General features: G+C 50.6%; 8 protein-coding genes across 8 annotated transcripts; 4 read left to right on the forward strand and 4 right to left on the reverse strand.

Annotated features, from left to right (window-relative positions):
• Window positions 1-3,446: 3,446 nt before the first annotated feature.
• On the forward strand, window positions 3,447-4,805 carry N7443_008019 (uncharacterized protein; the record flags this gene model as incomplete). Its single annotated transcript, XM_056888075.1, has 1 exon — window positions 3,447-4,805. One exon carries the CDS (start codon window positions 3,447-3,449, stop codon window positions 4,803-4,805), a length of 1,359 nt encoding a protein of 452 aa, XP_056739766.1.
• Window positions 4,806-5,086: 281 nt separating this feature from the next.
• Window positions 5,087-6,089, forward strand: N7443_008020 (PWI domain-containing protein; the record flags this gene model as incomplete). Its single annotated transcript, XM_056888076.1, has 4 exons — window positions 5,087-5,118; window positions 5,184-5,274; window positions 5,356-5,553; window positions 5,688-6,089. The coding sequence occupies 4 exons, from the start codon at window positions 5,087-5,089 to the stop codon at window positions 6,087-6,089; spliced, it is 723 nt and encodes a 240-aa protein (XP_056739767.1).
• A 1,108-nt stretch (window positions 6,090-7,197) lies between these two features.
• N7443_008021 (putative cell wall protein) lies at window positions 7,198-9,753 on the reverse strand (the record flags this gene model as incomplete). Its single annotated transcript, XM_056888077.1, has 1 exon — window positions 7,198-9,753. One exon carries the CDS (start codon window positions 9,751-9,753, stop codon window positions 7,198-7,200), a length of 2,556 nt encoding a protein of 851 aa, XP_056739768.1.
• Window positions 9,754-13,439: 3,686 nt separating this feature from the next.
• Window positions 13,440-15,899, forward strand: N7443_008022 (serine/threonine/tyrosine protein kinase MPS1; the record flags this gene model as incomplete). The annotated part of the gene is made up of 1 exon (XM_056888078.1): window positions 13,440-15,899. One exon carries the CDS (start codon window positions 13,440-13,442, stop codon window positions 15,897-15,899), a length of 2,460 nt encoding a protein of 819 aa, XP_056739769.1.
• Window positions 15,900-16,602: 703 nt separating this feature from the next.
• Window positions 16,603-17,658, reverse strand: N7443_008023 (rRNA-processing protein NSA2; the record flags this gene model as incomplete). Its single annotated transcript, XM_056888079.1, has 5 exons — window positions 16,603-16,645; window positions 16,702-16,887; window positions 16,972-17,514; window positions 17,574-17,584; window positions 17,656-17,658. 5 exons carry the CDS (start codon window positions 17,656-17,658, stop codon window positions 16,603-16,605), a joined length of 786 nt encoding a protein of 261 aa, XP_056739770.1.
• A 436-nt stretch (window positions 17,659-18,094) lies between these two features.
• Window positions 18,095-18,871, forward strand: N7443_008024 (mitochondrial 54S ribosomal protein bL21m; the record flags this gene model as incomplete). The annotated part of the gene is made up of 1 exon (XM_056888080.1): window positions 18,095-18,871. One exon carries the CDS (start codon window positions 18,095-18,097, stop codon window positions 18,869-18,871), a length of 777 nt encoding a protein of 258 aa, XP_056739771.1.
• Window positions 18,872-19,035: 164 nt separating this feature from the next.
• On the reverse strand, window positions 19,036-19,566 carry N7443_008025 (GMC family oxidoreductase; the record flags this gene model as incomplete). Its single annotated transcript, XM_056888081.1, has 1 exon — window positions 19,036-19,566. One exon carries the CDS (start codon window positions 19,564-19,566, stop codon window positions 19,036-19,038), a length of 531 nt encoding a protein of 176 aa, XP_056739772.1.
• Window positions 19,567-20,993: 1,427 nt separating this feature from the next.
• N7443_008026 (uncharacterized protein) lies at window positions 20,994-22,259 on the reverse strand (the record flags this gene model as incomplete). The annotated part of the gene is made up of 3 exons (XM_056888082.1): window positions 20,994-21,474; window positions 21,531-22,015; window positions 22,095-22,259. The coding sequence occupies 3 exons, from the start codon at window positions 22,257-22,259 to the stop codon at window positions 20,994-20,996; spliced, it is 1,131 nt and encodes a 376-aa protein (XP_056739773.1).
• Window positions 22,260-22,933: the final 674 nt, after the last annotated feature.

Genomic DNA, 22,933 nt, shown 5'->3' on the forward strand with positions numbered 1-22,933 from the left:
CTCCTCTTTCCGATCCTATCACCTAGTGTATGTGGATAAGTCGGGCTGTGATAAACGAGCGGGTTTCAGACGGACTGGGTGGTCTCCACTGGGAGTAACACCCGTGCAGATTTCTCAATTTCACCGCGGGCAGCGTTACCAGATACTTCCCGTATATACCTAGGATAGCGTCGTCCTTACACGAGTTATCCAGGGATCGACCGATACTGTTGTGTTTGAGGATTATATACGGTAACTTCTACATCACTATAGGAAGTGGCCAGAGCCGAAATCCGTTCTTATTATAGATAATGCCTCTTTCTATTATACGGAGGGTATTCGGCAACTTTATTCCGCGGCCGGGGTCAAATTGGTGTACTTACCACCCTACTCCCCAGATCTAAACCCTATTGAGGAGTTCTTTGCTGAGCTTAAGGCTTTCATTAAACGATATTAGCTGACGTATAAGGAGAATCCGGGCCAGGGTTTCAGTAGCTACCTCGAATAGTGTGTTGATGTAGTTGGGGCAAGGGAGAAAAGCGCGAAAGGCCATTTCCGATATACAGGCTAGAATATCGAAGAACCGTGACAATCGAGTATATATTTTTTCCATTTTACAGTCTATCCTCTATATTGCACTTATAATGCTCGACCCAATATTTGATGTCTTTAACAAAACGACGAGCAATACCTCTTTTGATACCATTCTTGATAAAAAATCCAGGATCCTGATCCTTGTAGATCTACACAAGATCCAGTCTATCTTCGAGGGTAGTAACGCGAGCTTTCCGAAATTCTTCCTTTAGTTTCTCATTATTTACTTAGGATTGCTGCCAGTCACTATATTCAGTAATAGCAAAGTCCCGCAGACCAGGGATTTCGAGGAAATCTGAGGACGGATTTCCTAGGCACGAAGACGGCATTAGGGTCGGTGTAGTTAGTACAGAAAGAGGAGAAGCCTGCGCAGGAAAAACGTTTGTGATATTGATAGGGGGGTAACTATTGGCGGACTGAGTGCCTCCCTTTTGCCTCTCAAGTCGCTGCTGCTCCTGTATATATAGCTTTTTACGGATTGATTTAGGGACGTCGTCGTGGGTTTTTAATAGACCACCTTCCTCCGCGTAGCTCACCAGGGCCCTCGGATTCTGTACTGTCAGCTTAATATGTTTCTTGCTTATAGGATCACGCCAGCAGTGCGGTCCTAGCTTATATGCGCCACTGGAGCACCGCATCAGGCCGTAAACATGGTCCCAAGTAGGAGGTTGCCCAGTAGCCTATTCTTCTATATTAATATTTATTTACCGCTCAAGTAATATAAGCTAGGTAGCAGATAAGGTCCCTCTTTTATCCGTCCCTCTTGGAGTCAGCCTTGGGATATAACTGCCCTCAGTATAGTTGAACGATATATTTAGTGTTAGTTTCTTCCCAGTACGGAAAAGATCACCCCACAAGAAAAGCTGTTTCTCCATAGCGGGCCAATCCACTTCTATTTTATTATAGGAGAGAGTGAGGTCTGGCTGATTACGGTGGTTAACCGATACAACGATGGTTGTATTATCTAATTCAACACTTTTCTATGCAAATTTCTTTCCTACAATTTCCTTTAATTTAGGCCCTTGGAAAAGACGCCAGTGAAATCGCGGGGCCAGCACTAGGTCTTGCTCTGTGCTTTTCCAGATAGATTTGTTCTTGTTGAGGGTTATCTTCTACACAATCGAATAGTGAATACAGGTGGGTGGAAGCTCATTATACAATCTTCCTTCTTCCCACTCACCTAGCTAAAGTAATTAAATCTGGTTTATTTAAGGCGATTGGCGCTGCGGGGAAAAGTCGTTATCTGGGTGGTCTTCTGGGCTAATCAAATTTATTACGGAGGGTATCTGGCAGATGCTATATCCGGGGGTCGGGGTATATTCTGGAGTCGGGGCAAAGAGCGATGATTGGTTGGGATAGTTATACGAATTAAATAGCAGTGGATCATTCTGAGTGTCGAATGGGCTACGCATATTTGTGCAGCTATTCAGGTGAATATTAATATTATAGTATATCGAGAGGCTTTGGCGGGGAAGGAGGGGGGGATCTTCTACTTTGGTTGATACTCGTTGATTCTTACCTGGAGAAAGCGGCCGCTGAACAGAGAGCACAGGTAAACAAGAAATTCTGTGGAGTAAGCAGTATCTGGTGACAGCGTTGGTAGGCTACACGATCGTTCTCTTCGGTCTGATCGGTGACGACGGAGCCCTGCGAGAGGCGATAAGGTTGGGACACCCGGAAATCAGGCAGAGCACAGTGTTTGCCTTATTTGCACGTAGATCTTCCAGGTTCTACGGTATTCCATAAGATGATCGACCACTATTCCTAATCAGGAATAGATGTAAGCATCTAATATTGAAGTCCTCACAAATCTGCGTCTTCCCCGGTACACAGAAAAGAGAAAAGAAATTTTTAAATAAGGTCACAACGACAAGGCTGAAATAATATAGGTAGTAAATATTATCTTATTGAGTCTCATGTTGATGCTAATTACAAATGGATAAGGCATGGATGAGTCTTTCAACAGTTCCGTATTCAGTAAGTTGAGGGCCGCGCAAGGGGTCTTACAAGCCAATTATTCTACACAACGCGGTGTCACGTGATATATACGCTCCCAAAGGATATGTGAATCAAACACTGCAAATTAGACAATGTATTTTATTGCGCATGTAGATGCGCCAGACGCAGCCATCGAGTAATTTAATATCGTAAATCTAGTATTTAATACCGCACAATACCAAAGGCTGTCATTCCAGTACTAGCTCGCGCGTAATAGAGTTTCACGCCAGTTCCTTGGCAGTGGGGCCCGAGAAAAGAAAAACAGCCATCAGGGTAGAAGCCGTTTTCGCTATCGACTGTATCAATAGTAGGGAGCGAGTATGTTTAGCCTGGAGAAAAGTGCGCCCAAAACCACAACTGGTTGCTAAATCTCAACCCAAAAACGAAACCGCATTGGGTCGGTTTCAACCACAGAATAATTTTTGCATAAAATTGCATAAATTTCTAAAATAAAAACATACAGTGTCGGCGGCTACGACCTTGTCAAGTGGAAGCAAATGATTAAAGACAGGCGGCTGTGACTTGACCCCTCAGACGTCATCAAAATTGTTAAGAAGGATACCCTGCGAAAGGAACAAAAAGAGTGCTAACAAAAGCTTCCAAGATATGCCCAAAGACATGTCAAGAAAATGAATAGTCAAGTGTGGAGGTCCCTTTGGGCGGTCTTCTCGTGTACCTTAGATTGAGGCCCTTGCGGCCAGCGGGTCCAAGACTGGAAAGTCCCATCGAGCCGCACCCCACCTCATGTTTACCTCCCATTACTCCCATTCAGAACCGTTACGGGAATTCAGCCCCGCAACTCAAGCCTCTCTCGACTGCCGCTGCTTACATCCTGATACATTACCCCTTTTCAATCGACAGTTCGTCCCATGGGAATGGCGCGGTCCAAATCTGAGACCTGCATTCACCGCTCCCTATCTTTTACATCCTCCCCTCACGCCGAGGTGGCAGGCTTCAAAGGACAAAGCAGCAGGCAACTAATTGCAGCGAGAAGACCGTCAAGTCTAACTGGACAACCAAGATTTGACTTGGCAGCGGACCATTCAGAGACATTCCCGGCTCCGTTGCTGCTGCCTGGTGATGACCTCGCCGAGGACCCGAATCATCCGACTCAAAGCTTTCAAGAATGGCTGGGTGAAAAGATACGCAATAGGCTCACTCCAACACGCAAGACAATATATGTGATACCCCCACCAGAGATCGGTGACGAGGTCGGCTTCATGCGATCGTGGGTCAAGCCAGGGTCCCATGCTGCCAGAGATAGCCGCGCACAGCTACCTCAACCTCAAGATGTGTGCGACTATTTAGAAGCATTTTACCATGGGGTGTCCGTGAAGCTGCTCCCCTCCTCAACATTCACTTTCACGTCGTGGGAGAAAGAGGAAGTGAAAATTTCAAAGACGACATGCAAACCACCAAAAAAGAGATATGTGGGCCTTAAATGCGGCACAGAGGTTACGCGCATCCGTGCCCGTCCCTCACCCGATGAAGTATTTAGCGGACAAGTGAACCTCGATGATCTTCTCGATGCTGTTATAGCGATGCTGCCTCAGGATGCATTCTCAGTGCAGCTTTTGATGCACCATGATATGTATGAGGATGAGGATGATGAGTTCGGCTGCGGTCGCGCATACGCCGGTAGTCGGGTCTGCGTTGTCTCAAGTGCGCGATATGACCCGTGTCTCGATGAGGTGGAAGAAATTGAGCGTCTTCATTCCTGGCCAGCATCCCATTGCGAAGACTACATCTCTCAATATTGTTCCGTTTCTGAGCCGAGGGCAAAACGACCCAAGACTGGAAAAACAAAAGCTGGGAAACCAAGATCAAATATCGCTCTAAATGGCCCAATGAAAGCGGCATTGTCTGTATATAAATCCCTTCCCATGTCGGATCAATCAACGTCTTTACTTTCGGCACTTTGGCTAGGCCGAACCTGCCGCACCGCAGCTCACGAGCTGGGTCATTGCTTCGGCATGGACCATTGTGTCTACTACGCCTGCTCTATGCAAGGCACCGCATCGATTCGCGAGGATGCAAGACAGCCACCTTATCTCTGCCCGGTGGATCTTGCCAAGGTTCTTCACGAAACTAAAGGCACTGTTGAGAAAAGATATCAAGCTCTGCTGGACTTTTGTGAGCGCCCTGGGAACAAAGGGACACACTTCTTTGCTCCTTTTGCGGCATGGCTTCAAGCAAGATTGCAGCCAGCGAACATAGTAGTAGATCTGACATAGCGAGTTCTGTATCCTAGATTAATACGCCAATCTTTACGCATTGTGTTTGAGGCATCCAATAGTTAACTACTTCAATAAACCATTTCTGGGCCCTTCCCACACCGCTTTTATGGAGTGGCATTATGCTTCACCGCTCACGCACTTCCACAAAGCAACTCCAGGCGCTTCTTTTCTTTTATCCTCGACAGCACCTCGACTTCCGGCGAAAATGGCGACTCCAGTAGATCAGAAGCTGCTCAAGTCCACAAAGTTCCCCCCCCGAGTTCTCTCGGAAGGTCGACATGACCAAGGTGAACATTGAAGTGATGAAAAAGTACCCGCGCCTTCCCCGGATTCCGATTGCGACACAACCCGTTGACTGATTCATTTCTGTGACAGATGGATCGCTAGTCGTATCTCTGAGATTCTTGGAGATGAGGACGATATCGTCATCGAGCTGTGCTTCAACATCTTGGAAGGCTCTCGCTATGTATGTCCTTCCAAGCGCCAACACCTTTCAACTCATCAGCTTGGAGGATCGTCTGCTAACATATTGCGCCCCAACTCTTAGCCGAATGTGAAGGAACTCCAAATCCAACTCACTGGTTTCCTCGACAAAGATACCTCCAAGTTCTGCAAAGAACTCTGGTCACTGTGCCTGAGCGGTCAAGAGAACCCGCAGGGCGTTCCAAAGGAGCTTCTGGAAGCCAAGAAGCTTGAACTTATACAAGAAAAGGCAAGCTACACTGACCTCCGAACGAACAAGCTCGTCTGACTTACCGGGTGTACAGATCGAAGCTGAAAAGGCCGCCGAAGCCAGCCGAAGACAGAAGGAGCAAGAGCGAACCCGCGAACGCGAAATGGATGATTTGAGAAGAAGAGAGCGCTCAGACCACGGATCAGGCAGACGCGGCGGCGGCGGCCGTGGAGGTCGTGACTATGGCCGACGAGACTTCTCACGGTCACCACCGCCTCGTAACCGAAGCCGAAGTCGTGATCGATACCGTGAACCCCCATCTCGCCGCGAATTCGATTCTTACGTCCCGTCTAGCTCCAACAGAGGCCGGCCAACCCGTTCTCCCTCCTACTCACGCTCTCCAAACCGCTCACGATCCCGCTCCCCTCGTCGACCCCGTCATGACCGCCGCAGATCCCGCTCTAGGTCCCCACGGCGAGGCCGCAGAGAAGAAAAGAGACGCAGCCCGGACTACGGTGATCGCAACCGATCCAATTCCCGTGATTCACCACGCTCACCTACTCCCAGACGAGACCGAAGCAGACCGCGTTCCGTCTCCCGCAGTGTGACCCCTCCACCTCGACACCACCGGCGTACAAGATATTCTTCTCATTCTAGATCACCTTCACGTTCTCGACCCCGCTCCCGTGACAGGGGCCGGGAAATTAAGAGCCATGAAAGTGATCATTTGAGCCGCATTAGTTCTCGCGGTCATCATCGTCGCAGCAGGAGTCCTCAGAGAAAGCAATGGCGGGACTCTAGAGACAAATACAACCCCTCTTCTCGCAAACGGCGTGACTCTTCTTTGTCTGCGCCTGAAAAGCGACAAAAATTGACTGATCTGAAGGAAGGCTCTGCTCAAATAGAAAATCCTCACGGCGAGAAGCCCATGGACCTGGATGACAAAAATATGGAGGGTGCCAGTGAGATGACCCAGTGAATCTAATGTTCGTTTCCCCAGATTTGTCAGTAGCATTGATCATCTCAATACTGACAATGTTGGCAGTCACATCTAGTCGGAGCCAAGATATCAAGCGAGTTACGCGGTAAAATTAGTCAGGGCAGCTAATTGCGATATGTCTGTCCTTCGTCTGGTTATAAGGTAGGTGCCGCCTCTACTGACCAGCCATAAACGTCGATGGTTGTAGAGCTGCCCTACAAGAAATGAGCTATGGAGAGGGTTATCAAATGTACATCTAGCGTGCTAGCAATTTAAGCGATCTATAGGGAGAGGATTGAAACTAAAGGCATTGCTTTCCTTTTAAAAAAAGACATGAACATTCGAAAGAGGATGAGACCTCCAGAGCTTTAATTACAAGAACGAGTATAAACCTTTTTCAATGAACAAAAGTTAAAGAAAGTACTCCATTGAATGGTATGAAGGCAACGTGAGAACTTCATAGTATAACAAGTGATCCAATGCCATAACCGGCTCAAAGTCTTCAGAGCAGATTAGAATTAGGATTAGATATCTACAGACAGGACAGAGGGGAGCTCATTGATGAGCTCACAGATCACATATCACCGGGATAAGATGAGCGACCTTAGCCTTGAGATGAAGATCTGCAGGCCACGCCATTCCACGGGGTTGAAGGTCATCTTGTCGTGAGAAAAAATAAGACAATAATAGAAATGGTGTATATTGCAGGGGACAGGATAGCGATTTAGCCGAATCGCTTACTCGCAACCGCAGACGGTGGCGGTAACGGTGACAGTCTCGGTTTCGGCAGAGCCAGAGCCAGAGCCGCCTGAGGAAACAGCAGGGGCGCTGGTCACAGCAGGGGCGGAGGCGGAGCTGGTGTCAACAGGGGACACACCGTTGCCGGGCGTGGCGGTAGGGGTGACGGTGACAGGGACAGTGGCGCCGGAGATGACAGTGGAGGTCACGTAGGGCACGGTCATAGTGTCACAGGGGCTGCTGGACTCGACAGGGGAGGAGCCGGAGGGAACGACACCAGAGCCGGAGCCAGAGCCAGTAGAGCCGGAACCAGAGCCGGTAGATCCAGAGCCGGAGCCGGAGCCAGTAGATCCAGAGCCACCAGCGGGGACAGAGCCAGTAGCAACGGGAACGGAACCACCAGTGACGGTGATAGTGCTAGTGTATCCAGAAATGACAGTGGAAGTCACCCAGATGCTCTCAGTCGCCCAGAAGGTAGTGGCAGCGCCAGTAGGGATCGAGCCGCTGATGATATCAGTGATAGTGATAGTGGAGGTGGTGCCAGACACGACAGTCTCGGTAGTGTAGACGCTAGTCTCAGTGGTAGTAGCCTCAATGGGGACGGAGCCGGAGCCACCACCGGTGATGGTCTTAGCAGGGATAGTGCCGGTGACAGTAACGGGGACGGGGGTGCCAGAGATGACAGTAGAGGTAACCCAGGTGCTGGTCTCAGTCTCACAGGGAGTAGTAGTCTCAGCAGAGCCGGAGCCGGAGCCAGTAGATCCAGAACCAGAGCCAGTAGATCCAGAGCCGGAGCCAGTAGATCCAGAGCCGGAGCCGGAGCCGGAGCCAGTAGATCCAGAACCAGAGCCAGTAGATCCAGAGCCACCAGTGGGGACAGTGCCAGAAGGAGCAGTACCAGCGGGCGAGGAGCTGGAAGGAACAGAGCCACCAGCAGGGATGGAGCCGGTGGGAACAGTGCCACTGGGGACAGAGCCGGTGGGGATAGTGCCAGCGGGCGAGGAGCCAGAGGGAACGGAGCCGCCAGCAGGGATGGAGCTGGTGGGGATAGTGCCAGCGGGCGAGGAGCCAGAGGGAACGGAGCCGCCAGCAGGGATGGAGCTGGTGGGGATAGTGCCACTGGGGATGGAACCGCTGGGGATAGAGGCAGAGCCGGTAGGAGAAGCACCAGAGGGCAGGGGGACGCTGGAGATAATGCTGGCAGTAGCGGAAGGCAGGCTGGGAACGGAGCTGGAGGGAGCAGGGGCACCGGGCATGCTGCAGCCAGTGAACCACTCAAAGATGATGAGCTCAATGTCAACGCTGATGTCGATGGAAGTGCAGCCAGACAGGAAGGCAGCAAGTTCAGCACGAGCCTCAAAGGACAGCAGGTCGAGGCTCTGACCGCAGGCGAGGAGAGACAGGGCACCACGGAGGTTGACGGAGAGGAGATCGATGATGGTAACGCTCAGGAACTCGGTGATGTCAACGAAGAGGCCAGAGACAAGGTCGAGAGAAACATCAGCGGTGGCACCGAGAGACAGCCAGAGCAGAACAACAGCCTTGAGTTCAATACCGAGGGAGCAGCTGGAGCCAGAGAGCCAGACAGCGAGCTTGGTGCGGACGTCGAGTTCAAGGGCAGTAGCGAGCTCGCCCTTGGCGCAAGCCTTGAGGGCGACGAGAATATCAGCATCAATGTTGACGGCGATGCTAGTATCGAGGAAAGCGGCGAGCATGGCCTGGGCGTGAACGGAGAGAGAACCGCTCTCACCAACGAAGACACCAACGGAAGCACCGACGGAGATGGCGTTGAGAGCATCAACACCGAGCTCACCAATGGCAACGAGGTCACCACCGTGACGGCCGTGGAGCCAGGCAAGGACGGAAACCTTGAGGCTGGCATCGAGGGAGCAGCTACCGCCGCTGATCCAGGCGAGCAGCTTCGCCTTGACACCAGCATCCAAGCTGGTGATAAGACCGCCACCAGCGCAAACGCTGAGGCCGGCCTTGATGTCAGCGTCGAGGCCAACAGCAACATCGACCCAGGCACCGAGGGAAAGCTGAGCGGAAGCACTCAGGACGAGGTCGGTAGCGAGCTCGGTAGCGGCGAAGATACCGTCAATAGTGACATAGAGAGACTCCTTGGCGCAAAGTTCAGCGCAGGTAGGGATGTACACAGCCAGAGCGGCAATAACATCAGTGGCAAGAACGTCGACCTCACCCTCGCACCAGGCGAGAAGAGAGGTCTTGACAGAGCCGGAGATGCTCACGCTGCCAGACAACCAGGTCTTCAGATGAGCGCGAGCAGAGGCGTGGATGTCAGCGTGGCTGCATCCAAGAGCACCACCCTCGAGGGCAGCAGCACCGTGAGCATTCAGACCAGCGAGGAGGCTGGCAGAGCCCTTGTGGGAGGAGTGACCACCGAGGACACTCTCGAGGATAGAGACGACGTCGTGGGTAGCACCACCGAGAAGCTCAGCGACGAGCCCGAATGTCCGGCGTTCGGCGGCAACGTCTGCGGGATAAGCGAGAGCGGAGCTTGCCAGACCGGCAAGCATAACGAGGGAAGAACGCATGTTCAGCGAGTGTGTATAGCACAGAGGCTATAAAATATTTATACAAAAAAAAGCGTTCTTTCAACAAGAAAGTAAAAGACAGACGACGGGCACGAGTGCCGTCAAAAGGATGAACGATAGACTGGATGAAAAGGGAATGAGAAAAACGACTGATGAAGCAACTGAACGAAGGCGAAGATCATCGAGTCTTATATACCCCTGATCATCTTGGAGTGAGTGTGCAGACCAAGTTGGAAGATCCATCGGACCAAACAACAATACCCCGGTCCATAAGCCTCGAAGTCCACATTTCGAGCTATCAAATGCCCCCTTAGGCTCACGGATATCGGAAGAGACCTGGATCTTGCCAGGACCGAAGTGGATCAAAGCTGGCAGGAGGACTCCACCAGCTGGTTACAGCATGGGTGGAACATCCGACTCCTGCCGTCCTGTGTGGCGAGTTAGAGACGGTGTCAAATTTTTGACGGGATGTTTCCATACTGACTTGGGTGCTACAGGCCATCAAGAGGGGATTTTTCAATGGACCTTGCCATTTAGAACTGACGACAATAATATTGATCACGGAGATCGCAAGGGCATAACGACCCAGAATCGAGAAACTGTCAGGCACGAGTACCGGAGACGACGGAACTAGAACTGAAGCAGGAAAACAAGGCGAGGATCACAGGGCAGAAGATGCTGTCATCACCCACTTTGCCAGGGGTAAGATCGTCGTGACCCACACGGCCGTTGACGGGCCAGGGCCCGAAAACACGGCCAGCGTTGCTATTTTCGAACTTCTCCCCTTTTTTAAAACAACTTGGCAGGATTGCCCCCTGGTTCCCGTGAACTTCTGCAGGAGCAATTTACCTCTTCGTTCTAGACTGGCTCGTTCTAAACCCGCCCAATAGACCTCTCCCGCAGCCCGGGAATGGTGGACTTCGTGGCACAGGCACCGGCACAGGCACATGCAGCAGTCCATGCACGTTACACTATCGAGACTAGCTCGGACGCAGTCTCCTTCTTCTTTCAATGTTGGTGAAAGGTACATGTCGAATTATGAAAAAGGTGGCCCCGTTAGGTTTGGTGGCTAACTTGGCTGGTCTGAAAATTGGTTCTTTCGAGAAGACTACGGAGCCGGGACGGACTGGGTTCTTTTTGCCGGTAGTGTGTATCAGGGTGTGCTTGAGGACCATGGAACAGCAGTACGATATTTTTTTCCTTGACTTGGAAGTTTGTGTACTTGCTACTTGGTACTCCCCCACTGATGATCCATGGCCACCTGCAGGAGCGGCAGAATGTCGGCACGGAGTACCACTGGGATCCCCAGTGACCAGGTCTACGGCATCACTCAGAAGCTATAGCCTCAATTGCTCGCTGGCCTGGTCTGACAATTTCTCAGTCCTAATTCCTCATTCCTCAATCTTGGGCTCCGGATTCTAGGCTTGACAGAATTCCAGGGTACCCTGCAGCTAGACGACGCCACCAGTCAACTTCTCAACAGTGATGTCTCACGCAGAGAAGACTCCACCAAAAGAGGTGTCTGGCGTCGCATTCGTGCAGAAAGGCTTACTGGAGAAGCCCAGTGTTTGACTAGGAGTCTTTTCCCCCTTAAATTGGGCCCTGCACGCACTAACTCCGCGAGTGAGGCTCGCATTGGCCAAGAGGCAGGGGGAAGAGAACCCACCACGGCCTCGGCGTGGGTTTTTTTCCCAGCTAGACGACATCTGGTGTAGTGTTGTGTTTCGAAGTATGTAGTGCCCATACTAAAGCCCATTAACGCTGAACTTTGTTTTTCTCTTCTTTGGCTGGTTAAGCTTCTTTGCGGTCAGCTCCACCGACTACTGTGTCTAAATGAAACTAGCGCAACGCCTCATGCGCCCAGAAACACTTCGGATCAGGAACCGGTTCGTTTGACCCTACCCCGAAGGAGGGGGTGGCTCGGGGCAGATCATGAGGCGATCGCTGTTTCAGGCTTGTCCCTACCTCCGAAAATAACATCTTTAGAGTTCAGACTCATCGCGCGACGAAGCGAGTATGAAATAGAGTAAATGTGGAAGCTAGTTTCACTCGATCTCGATGATGAGTTCGTGAGAGGGTCTCGCCCGCTAGTTGTGAATGGTCCCTCTCGGGTCAGAGCTCACTCGTGATGAGTCCAATTCCAAATCTCATGCGGTGGGACAGAGGTGACCTGCTTCGGACCCTCTTGGCTGCAGCCCGATGTCGTTACTCTCATGGCTTGTTTTTGCTCCGGACGACTTCCGCCTCCTTTCAGGCTCCAGTTGTTGGCTTCGAGTCCTCCGTCGATGTATAGCTTCTGCTCTATCGATTTTACGGGATCCTCCGCTCGTGGGGTCTCTTTCGGTTGGCTTGAATTCACCTGTCTGCCCATTGCCTTCCAAATCACACCGCTACTGCCTCGGTTGTCATTTTCAGGTAACTCTTTCCAGCCTACCGAGTAACCACAGGAGATTCTTATTGAAGTGGCCCCAAGTCAAAGTACAAACACTGCCACGTTTGAATAAAATCTCCTCGTCAGATCCCTGTACGCACATACAGTGAAGATCACAGCCTAATCCTGATTTACGCAAGCTGGGACGGTCCGGGTCGCGTGGTTGATCTCTCTGCCGATGTAATGCCTATCACACGGAAAATTATGCTTGACGTCCTCCAGTCCGGTCACCGATCGATTCTAAATTGCCTCGCATTGCACATGGAGGGGAGGAAATGGAAAATTGAGCATTGAAAGTTAAAAAGTAAAGAGTGAAAAGTAAAAGAACTCTCCGGGCGCAGTCCGAGGCATCGCACATGTGCATGTGCGTGATAATCAAGTTGCGAGCTCTCATTCTCGGAATTGAGAGCGGATGCGGTCCAGAAAACCCCCGGCCAATAGATTGTGTGTACCTGAGCCATGCTTGAATTTGCCTTTTCTTGTCTGCTGAGCTGTGGGGTGAGAGGGCAAGATTCGGGTTTTGCCTCGGCAGGTATCCTTCGCATGCTTCCAATCGGCTGCCAGCCCTGTCACCATCTTTTTCTCCAACCGTCTCGTTCAGCTGACATTAAAAAGATATTATCAATTAAAAGCGTTGGTATCGAGAGTCTTCATTTCAGTAAAGTTGATAGAATTTCAAGGTTCGGATGTTGCGACCTCCGGATAACTTGTGCTGGAATAGTTGACCGAAGTGTACCTGCGGATATATATTGATGGGGACATATCGACCCGACTCTTCACGTTCAATATACGTTCAAGCTTGACTTGAATCTATCATACAATCGCACATTAAAATCAAAGATCAGTCTCACGTTACAAGTCAATAGAGAAATGAATTTGCTTCAGAATAATATGGGGGGAAAACGAGGGAGAACGGTTAAGACAAGTGTTCAACATTCCAGGGGTCGACCGGCCCACGGTCGAGAAAAGCAGAAACCTCGACGTAGCTACTCCAGGGCCTCAGAATTGCGGAACAGTCATCTAGCAAATCCTAGAATTGCAACAATTGCAGCGATCCCAGCTACACGTAGAACGAGGCATTCTTTGTTGTGAGAATCGCCATAGCAACCGCGATCACGTGACAGCCCAGACCCGCGCCAAGTCGCGATGGAACCTCGAGATAGATGAACCTTGCCTTACTGAGAACAACAAACAGTCGACAACATTTGGCCAGGCGCCCCATTGATTCACGACTTCAATGTAGGGTGCTGTCGCCATGGCCTCACCAAATTCCCTCTCATCAGCGTACAACAGCGGCCTTTATCAACAATCACAACGGCCCATGACCCGATCCGCGGTTTCACGTTCGGGTTCCAGACGGGCATCTCCGGCGCTCCACGCCGACCCCAAAACAACGGTATCACGGCACTACCCTGGCGGCGACAGCTCTGATGAAGAGGTTCCCGAACCCAAGTTCAGCGCGTCGGTAAAGGCTCTTTTGGATGGAGACGGATTGGCTTCTTCGCCGAGTCGTCGAGCCGCTTCATATGAGCGACGCTCGGCCGCCAGTTCAAGACAACATAGTCAATCGCCACGGAACGCCTCGCCCCATGATCGCTCCGACGGTAGCCCTGCCCCAAGAGTTGTGCGCATTGGCGCGATCTCTTCTGCCTCGAGATTCTCGCGCGAAGGATCTCCACTATCAAACAGTCAGAGTGCCGAGTCCGAGGCCCAGGCCCGTCCCAATGATTTCATTACTCCTGCGCCGCGACCTCGGAGTGTTCGGATTAACGCATCGCGTAGCGGTACGCGCTCCCCAAATTCCGTTTCACCATCTATGAAACGCTCAACAGAACGTCACTCGGGCGATGAATTTGGAAGCGCCGATCGATCTAATAGTGATCGAAACTCGCGCCTTGATGATGACCCGATTTCTCGAGTTGGATCATCCTCTGTTCTGCGTGGTCGCAACGCGGACGATGTTGGTCCCCAGAGTTCCCTGCGAATGAAGAGAGTTGGACGACTCACTGGTTCATTTTTGAATGGACCTGCCCGCAGAGGTGTTTTGCGCCGGCAAAGCGAAGAAAACAAGGAAGGAAATTATCCTTTAAATGAAGATGCTCGGGAGCATGAGGAATACGATCACGCTGAATATCAGTCTCGGAAACCATCTTCACCAAAGGTTTCATGGGCGGATCCTAGTCCCCCACACGAAAGCGAGCACCGTCGCACTGAGCAGCCAGCAAGCATGGCGCCAGGCGAGGGTCTGTTTTCAAGATCATCATCGCCAAAATCTTATGGGTCTCAATCAAAGTCGACACCCGGATCCTCAGACAACTCTGCAAGGTCGTCCAGCGCAAGGGAACAGCCCGCATTTAAGGTTCCTTCTTTACCACCCCTGCCATCTGTCAGAGGCCAAGAAAATGAACCGCCGCCCACTTTCAAGCGGACTAAACCTCAGAGCTTGAACCTGCTAGACAAGCCCGAGAAGTTCTCGGTCGCCCACGACACCGATAAGAAAGATGCGGTAGAGACACCGACAGGAAACTCACCACGCAAGATTCTTGCCATAAGGAGTAACAACACGCCTCACCGGCCGGCGCCTCCACCCCCCAAAATGTCCATGCTTGAGACGGCCACAGCAACTGGCGGTGCATCTCAATCCCGAAAGAAGCGAACTCAAGTTTCCATCAATCACAAACATTTTACTCGGCTCGACTGTATTGGGCGGGGTGGTAGCTCCCGTGTGTATCGTGTGATGGCCGAGAACTACAAGATCTTCGCTCTCAAGCGTGTGAATTTGGAAGATGTCGACCCAGTCACATTGACTGGATACAAGGGCGAGATTGACCTATTGAAGAAGCTCGAGAACGTCGACCGTGTTGTGCGACTATTCGATTGGGAGCTCAACATGGACAAGCATTGTCTTAGTGTGCTGATGGAGATTGGTGAATCCGATCTAGAGAAGATTCTCGTATATCGACTTAATGCTGAAGACGCGGTTCTTGACATCAATTTCACTCGCTTCTACTGGAAAGAGATGCTTGAGTGTGTCCAAGCCGTCCACGAGTACAACATCGTCCACTCCGATTTGAAACCGGCCAACTTCCTCATGGTCCAAGGCCGGTTAAAACTAATCGATTTCGGTATTGCCAACGCCATTCAAGACCATACCGTGAATGTCCACCGAGAACAACAAGTTGGCACCCCGAATTACATGTCTCCCGAAGCCATGATCGACTCAAACGCATCACTTGGACTGCCGGCAAGCGTTGGCAAGGTTATGAAATTGGGTAAGCCCAGCGATGTCTGGAGTTTGGGCTGCATTTTGTACAAAATGGTGTATGGACAGCCCCCATTCGCCAAGATTGCCAAATACTACGAACGTATTATGGCCATTCCCAACCCTCGCGTCAAAATCGACTTCCCAGCCCACGGGGTTGGCGGTGTCCCCGTCCCCCCGGGACTGATTAAGACCCTTAAACGCTGCCTGCAGCGTGACCAAACCCTTCGACCAACCATCGAGGAAATGCTCGGCCCCCGGGATCCATTCCTGCACCCCGACGCCCAGCTGGAAGGAGCTGTCCCCGTCACTCAGGACATGCTTGGACGCATCCTGGCCAACGTCATCAACCACTGCAAAGTCCGCGGCATTCCCAAGGAAGAAGAGCTTGCCGCGTGGCCTGCAGGCTTCTTCGCCAAAATCAAGTCAGCCTTGGAAGAAGAAAATTCCTGATACGCTATCCAGTCGTTTGAATTTCCTTTGTTCTCATATCAGCCTGCCTTTCCTTGTTCATACGACTTAATGACCGGTGTTGGATGGTTTCTTTTTTACCCGAACTTGACCACGGTTGATTGGTCTGACATCTTGACCACCTACTTTCTTCGATTCATGTTCCATGCCTTTGTGTATCACCCCGACGGTGTAATTTACTCGATTTTTCGAGTGGCGGTTTAGCGCAGCGTGTGAATCTTCATCTTTGTATATGACTTCATTCTTTTCTTACGCTTGCATTTTGCGAAGCATTGAGGTCTTCGGAGTTTTCCCGTCGATATCAAATTTGACAACTCTGTCCATTCAAATTCTGAACTCAGTCTCGGTATATTGATGTTCAACCTTTTTCTATAGACTCAATCAAAGTCCCTTACAAAATTTTCAACCTATTCTCGTACAAGTAAAACCTCATCATGAAATCATCTTTGATATGCGTTTAGCTAACTAAACCCCAGAAGGGAGAAGTATGCGAGATACTTTTTCGTCCAAAGACCAGATGTTCAAAAACTGCGCCAGAAACACCGAGAAAAAATAAGGTGGTCTATATCAACCATATGAACCATGGAACAACTCAATCACAGGAATGCCTGGGGGCATGATGGTATCGAAGACAGACGAGTCTGAGTCTGCCAGGAGTGTGAATCGAAAGAATGCCGGAACAGATCTAGACGAGAAGAACTGCGTTGACGCAGCCGTCGTTCTCGGGCCTGTGACGGTGTTAGAATATTGGCTTGAGTATGAAGTTGTTGCTGCTGGGACTTACACGTTGGTAATCTGGGCCCATTTACCCCAGACGACCTTACCACTCGTGGTGACGAGACCAAGTTCGGAGACGTTGACTTCGACGATGGTACCCTTGGTCAGGACACCCAGCTGGGTGTACAGGGGGTTCTGGGGGTTCTTCTTGACGGAAAGGATGGGGAGTTGGACGGTGACACCGAGTTCGGGGCTGGAAAATCGTTAGCACATTTGTTTCCCACCAGATATAAATGCTACAAAGCAGTTCTTTGTAGTAGAAATTGTGAGAACATACTGAGTGACATTGGCCTTCTTGTAACGCAGACCCATGGGACGAATGAATCGCTCGTACTTGACGGGACGACGAGTGAAGTCGCTGCCAACGAAAGTAGGCTTGGTGATCATGCGCTTCCAGGACTTCTTGTGGGTCTTCTTTCCGGTGTTGATAACCTTGAACATCTCCTCCTCACTGATACCCTTGACCTTAGGCAGAGGAACAGCGAACTTAGCGGCCTTCTCAGCACGCTTATCCTTAATAGCACTCGACAAAGCCTTGGCGTTGGTAGCCTGCGAACGGTCGAGCAGATACTGGGGCAGAGGGTTCTTGGAGGGCTCGTCCGGTGCGGCGGACTTGACGTTCTTCTCTTCCTGCTCCTTGATGCGCTTCTTCATCTGAATCTTCTCCTTGTGGCGCTTCTGCTGGTACAGCTTGGCCCTCAGACCGCGCAGGTTCTGCGCATCGTAGGAAGCCTTGTGGGACTCACGAGCTGTACGCTTGCGCATACGCTCATCGTGATCCAGTCGCTTTCCATGCTGCTTTTGCCAGCGCTCGATGTACCTGATTGGGGTCAGTTTGGGGGATTTGGTTATCGGGGTGGTTGGCGGGGAGGGACGAACTCGTTCTGAGGCTGTAGGCAGGAAATTCGTTAGTTTCTGTGTGACAACGAGAAGAACTGTAGAGTATACTCCGGGGACGTACCATGATGAATGCAGAATGAGCAGAACTGGTGGGATGATTGAAGTTGGGTTTGCTGCAAGATCTAATCGGCACCGAAAAAGTTGTTTCTGCGGCAAAGATAGCAGCCACGTGACTGTCTTATCGACGAAGTGGATTTTTGCACTTTTTGACAGCAACCTGATTTTACAAAAATGGGGGATATCAACTAAGCGATGGGAAGATGAGAGGAAATGAATACTAAACCGGTAAATTATTAACAAAATAGCTCTATTGCTTCACAAAACTCGAGAGAGACAGAACCTTCAAATAGTGTACATTCACGTGACTGTACGGTTGCCGAAGCGGCCACAAGCGCAGTCGCTGATTTTCTCGACCAAACGAAGAGCCGCTCCTGCATCTTGACAGCCAAACACAGCTACTCCCGCAATTCTTTCAGGGCACCCGTAAGAGTTCAGCCAAGATGTTCTCACGCTCTGTTCTGCGGAGTCTCGTCTCCGACCTGCGATGCACCGCCTCAGCAGCTCCCCTTCCGCAGCGAGCTTGCTTGCACCAGACCGCGTTGCTCCGGGCATCGCAACAAGAAGCCTCGTCTCAGTCCTCGTCCCCCAACCCTGACACACCATTGAGCGCCACTCCCCGAGCGCAAACATCCCAACCAGATGCCCACCAGGGCATCAAGGTTCCCACGCTCGACCCAACCACACTTATCACCCCCCGAACACGCCGCGACGTTCCAATTGAGAAGCAACCCGTTGCACCATCCTTCGACTCTCCCCTCAAGGTTACCAAGTCCCTCATGTCCAGCCTTCCGCATCTCGCTGGCCAGTCGCCACACTATGTCGTTGCCGAGCTGCACGCCCGTCCCTACCTCTTGACTGAGGGTGATCACATCCGCCTGCCTTTCCTCATGCCCAATGTTAAGACCGGCGATATCCTCCGATTCAACCGAGCCTCCGCTCTCGGCTCGCGTGATTTCACATTGAAGGGCTCGCAACATGTTGATGAGCGCCTGTTCGAGTGCCGGGTGCGCGTGACTGGTGTCGAGTCCGAGCCGTTGCGCATTAAGGAGAAGACGAAGCGAAGACAGCGACACACTAAGACTGCTAAGAGCAAGCACCGTTATACGATTATGCGGGTGATGGATGTGCGAATCAAGACCCCCGAGGAGTTGTTGCAGGAGGGTGCTGTGGTAGTTGAGGATACCGCGGATGCCACAAAAATCGAGGCTAAGTCATGATATGATTAAGTTTCGGGTGTAGAGGGAGGTTTTCTCGGTGTATTGGCAGTCGTGGTGACTGATACCGAGATGTGATGCATTGGGTCTCTTTGCAGCATTATTTTGTACAGATAGATGGATTTTGGCTGATCTCTATGTGCATTGTATTTTATCATCATTCAATTCTATCCACGGATACTGGGATTTTCAAACAGAATTGTCCTGAGTTTTGCTTTTTTAAAGATTACCTCACTACCTTGAAGGATCTCGTCTGCAATCCTCTCCGCAAAAGCGTAGATTGTTGACTGTGGATGGTTAGGAGGGAGGAATGGAAGACTGCTAGCATCAACTACTCGCGATCCTTCAACTCCGAACACACGTGCATTGCTGTCCACCACGGCCATAGGGTCCTTCTGCTGTCCCGACTTGCACGTCGCCGACGCCTGGTATATAGTAGTCATACTCCGTTGAATACAATATCGGATCTGGGCCTCACTCGACATATCGATCCCAAGAAAGTACTCTTCACTCTCGGCGACGCCCAGATTGACCAATTCGGCCCAAATCTCTCGTTGGCGGTTGACAGCTTGGATGGTCAGATCCATATCTGTTGGATCCGCAAGCCATTGTGGGTCAATCAACGGCGGTGTGTTCATACTTGAATCAGCAAGACGAACAGAGCCCCGGGAGAGAGGAGCTATGAGTGAGACGCTCATAGTTGCATGGTTGTATCCATCCCTCGGATCAGAGAAAAACCCGATGCCCGTTGTATCCGTTGAAAGCACCGATAGGTAGCGATTCGAGATCAGGCCAGTCTGATGGGAATATTAACAACACCCGTCGTGAGTCAACGGTGGGTTTCCAACGTAGCTCTGTCGGTAGCTTCCCCCAGCCAAGGTACCCCGGCGCGGAAATTGCTAGCGGACCTGTCGCATCCTGGAGATACTGCTCGACTCCCACCGTTTGGCATCTCGGCATTCGGAACGTCCCTTCCTCATCTCTTCTCCGCACCAAATCTCAACAAATCGGATCAAAAACACCTTACGATCAGCCACTGACATGGACGAGCTCCAAAACAGAATTCCCGGGTTCCAGGACTGAGAATACGTCATCTATCGCACTACCCACTCCGCTGAATCCGATGCTCTATTCCCAGGCGCGATTAGGTATATTGAGGCTTGCATCAAACGATCATTTTTCCAAGAGTGCAGCCACAATCCTAAAGATTATGCCAATGAAGTTTGGGCCCGACACCGGTCGACCATCATGGAAGATCGCGTAAAATCCAACGGGGCGTCTCTCGATGCAATTCGCGCTCATTTCGAAGCGTGCGTAGACGCCCAAGGCAAGCATGATAACTGGAACAAATTTATGTGCGTGACCATCAATGAAGAATCGTTGCAAACGCTGAAAGGTACATCGGCCGAGGACCTTGAGAATGAAGGGCCGGGGAATCTCGATAAAAAGACTACATTGTGTGAAGGTTCTTGAGGCATTTCCGATTATGGACGAGCTTGACACATTTCCCGGATGGATGAGATGTTGGACACGGGTGCCATGGGATCTCTGGGCGATGATGGGAGATGGGGACGAGATGAGGAAGTTATTTGACTGCATCGATGACTTTCCATTCGAGGGGGTGTACTGCGGGCGAATCAGCGCTGGTTTGGCCGGTGACAACACGGAGTACATCAGAGATGTGTGGTTGCGGAAAAGATCTTTCGACAGGCAGTTTAAAAAAAAAAAAAAAGAAAAACCCCCAATTCCCCTGCCCCAGCATCCCAAGAACTGCGATCCTGAGTTTTGCAGTAAATTTATGACTGTTTAGGATCCGGAACCCTACTACGAAGGGGTATAAAGGCCAAGGCACTAATAATCAACGCTTGAAAAGTGAGACATTTGCTGACAGCGTTTGAGTAGAAGTTCGGAGTCCGGCGATTCTGGTATAGGGTAGACGCATTGACATCCTGCTAACCAGGAGGACAACCGAACGATGATATTTTTAAGAAGTCGTAGACCACTACCAACTACGGTTGCATTCCCTACGATCATTGCTAATGTATGTAAATAAAACCAAGTGTTTTGGCATGTATGGGGTATCATAAGAATAGCAAGGCTATGTAATACAAAACAAAAGAAATGTCTAAGCAAATGATTCAGGTCGATGCATGAACCGTTCCTGTTCACCACTTTCAAAGACTTGAGAAAGAGGGCTCGTAGGACTCATGGGAGGCATGGGTGTCCAGGATCCGCGAGACTGGTTTTCGAAACTACCTAGTTCGTGAGACGAATGCCCACGCACGTGTGCTGGTTGAAGCGGAGAGACTGGTGGGACTGGCGAGACCACTCCGCTCTCCTCATCGCCTTGCGACGACCGACCGACCAGGGGGACACTTTTAGGATGACTGGAAGAAGTGCTGTTCCTGAAAAGTGTGTTCTTTCCCTTCGAGCCACCGTGCATCCAGCACCGTAGAAGAGGACGAAAGGTAGGTAGGCAGGCGCAGATAATTCCGACGGACTGTTCGATGGAAGACCAAGTCGAAGGGGTCGCGCTGACGTAGGTTGCATCATTAAAGCTGTGAAAGTTGAAGCTTGTAATTCGAAGGATTGAAACGACAACGACGCTATAAACATAATTAGTTGTTGTCTGGGAGACTTGAAGTAAATCGGATGAACCCACAATCCTCCAAGAAGAAACATGCCAGTGAGAATAAGCTTTTGCCGGGCAGTTGCCTGCAAGCGCCAGGCCATTGGATACGGAAGGCAAAGAACCATAACATCGAGAAGCATGTTTGCAATGCCGTTGTATCGGAAGAATTCCACTTCGTTGATACATTTTCCGGGAACAGACGGGTTCCAGAACTTGTTTACGGGCGAGCATCCGGCAATGGATGTGATGACGCAAGCAATATAGTATGCAATGACGAGGAACCCAGCTGTCCAGAGAACCCAGCGAAAGCCTTTAATGACGCCGAAGATTCGGTAGTATAGGAGCAGCAGGGATGTTTTGGTGAAAACAGCATTGGTAAAGTAGAGGATTTGAACGGCCAAGAAGCTCTTTGTGAAAGCCTCGACAGTTTCCACTGGAAGGTCATAGGCATGTTGACCTGAACCCCAAAGTAGAATCTGAGACCATCTTACGGCTACCATAGCCAAGTTGATAGCCTTCAAGAAGTCAGCCATCTTTTTTGTTTTGTTTTTTTTTTTCGAAAATTTAAACACAAAATGAATTCCAAGGACTTACCAGAGCTATCAAAATAGTATAATCATCCCACCAGAAACCCGCGCGAGAAACACAGCGGGCAGCAAATCGTAGCGTCACGGCTATTATAGCAGGGACAACAGTCGTTGTTGTTCCAACCCAAATACGCCAGGAGATGTTATCATGCGACAATTGTATAGACTCCATGCAGACCGAACCTTGTTATTCGGTGCAATGAAATAGAGGCGTTCGACATAATGCCCATGCAAGCGAGCCATGCTCTATATATAGTGTTAATTTAGATGAAACATCTTTTGAGATGAACTGCGAAAATAATTCTAGAGAAATCGGCTCCGGCATCTGTCAGCCACGTGGCTATCACGGCATAGATTCGGCCGGCGGTGGGCCTAATTAGGGTAATAGTAAGTCGGCTTCCCGCCGCATCTGCCGCCACCGGCGTGGCTTGGCGCGATCATAGCCGGCCGAATCTCGCTCATCGCTTATTAAATCTACTTTCGCCACGGTTCTCGCCCGGTACCGTTGGAATAGGAATCTGAGCTTCACGAATTTTGGTCGCGGCTTTGTTTATTGTTCATCATGGGGGCTGTGATTAGTGGAATGAAAGCACGAGTTCTCGGCAGGCGAACAGCTTCCAAGATCGGCTTTTCTTATAGGCGGCTAGCAGAGCGTCGGCACCTTCCGATGATCCTCGAACTAAGCCAGAAATAGTTAACGGCCTGGCCTGACCCCGGATTTGAAAACCCGTTCTACAATCGGTTTTGCGAAAGCGTTAACCAATTAGGAATGTGACAAGTCCCTTCATGGAAATCTGCAGGATGTAATTTTATCCGAATGAAATAGATGCCAAGCATACCTGGACC

Source organism: Penicillium atrosanguineum, assembly GCF_028827265.1.
Source record: "Penicillium atrosanguineum strain IBT 20685 chromosome Unknown utg000006l_segment0_segment0, whole genome shotgun sequence".
NCBI lineage: Eukaryota > Fungi > Ascomycota > Eurotiomycetes > Eurotiales > Aspergillaceae > Penicillium > Penicillium atrosanguineum.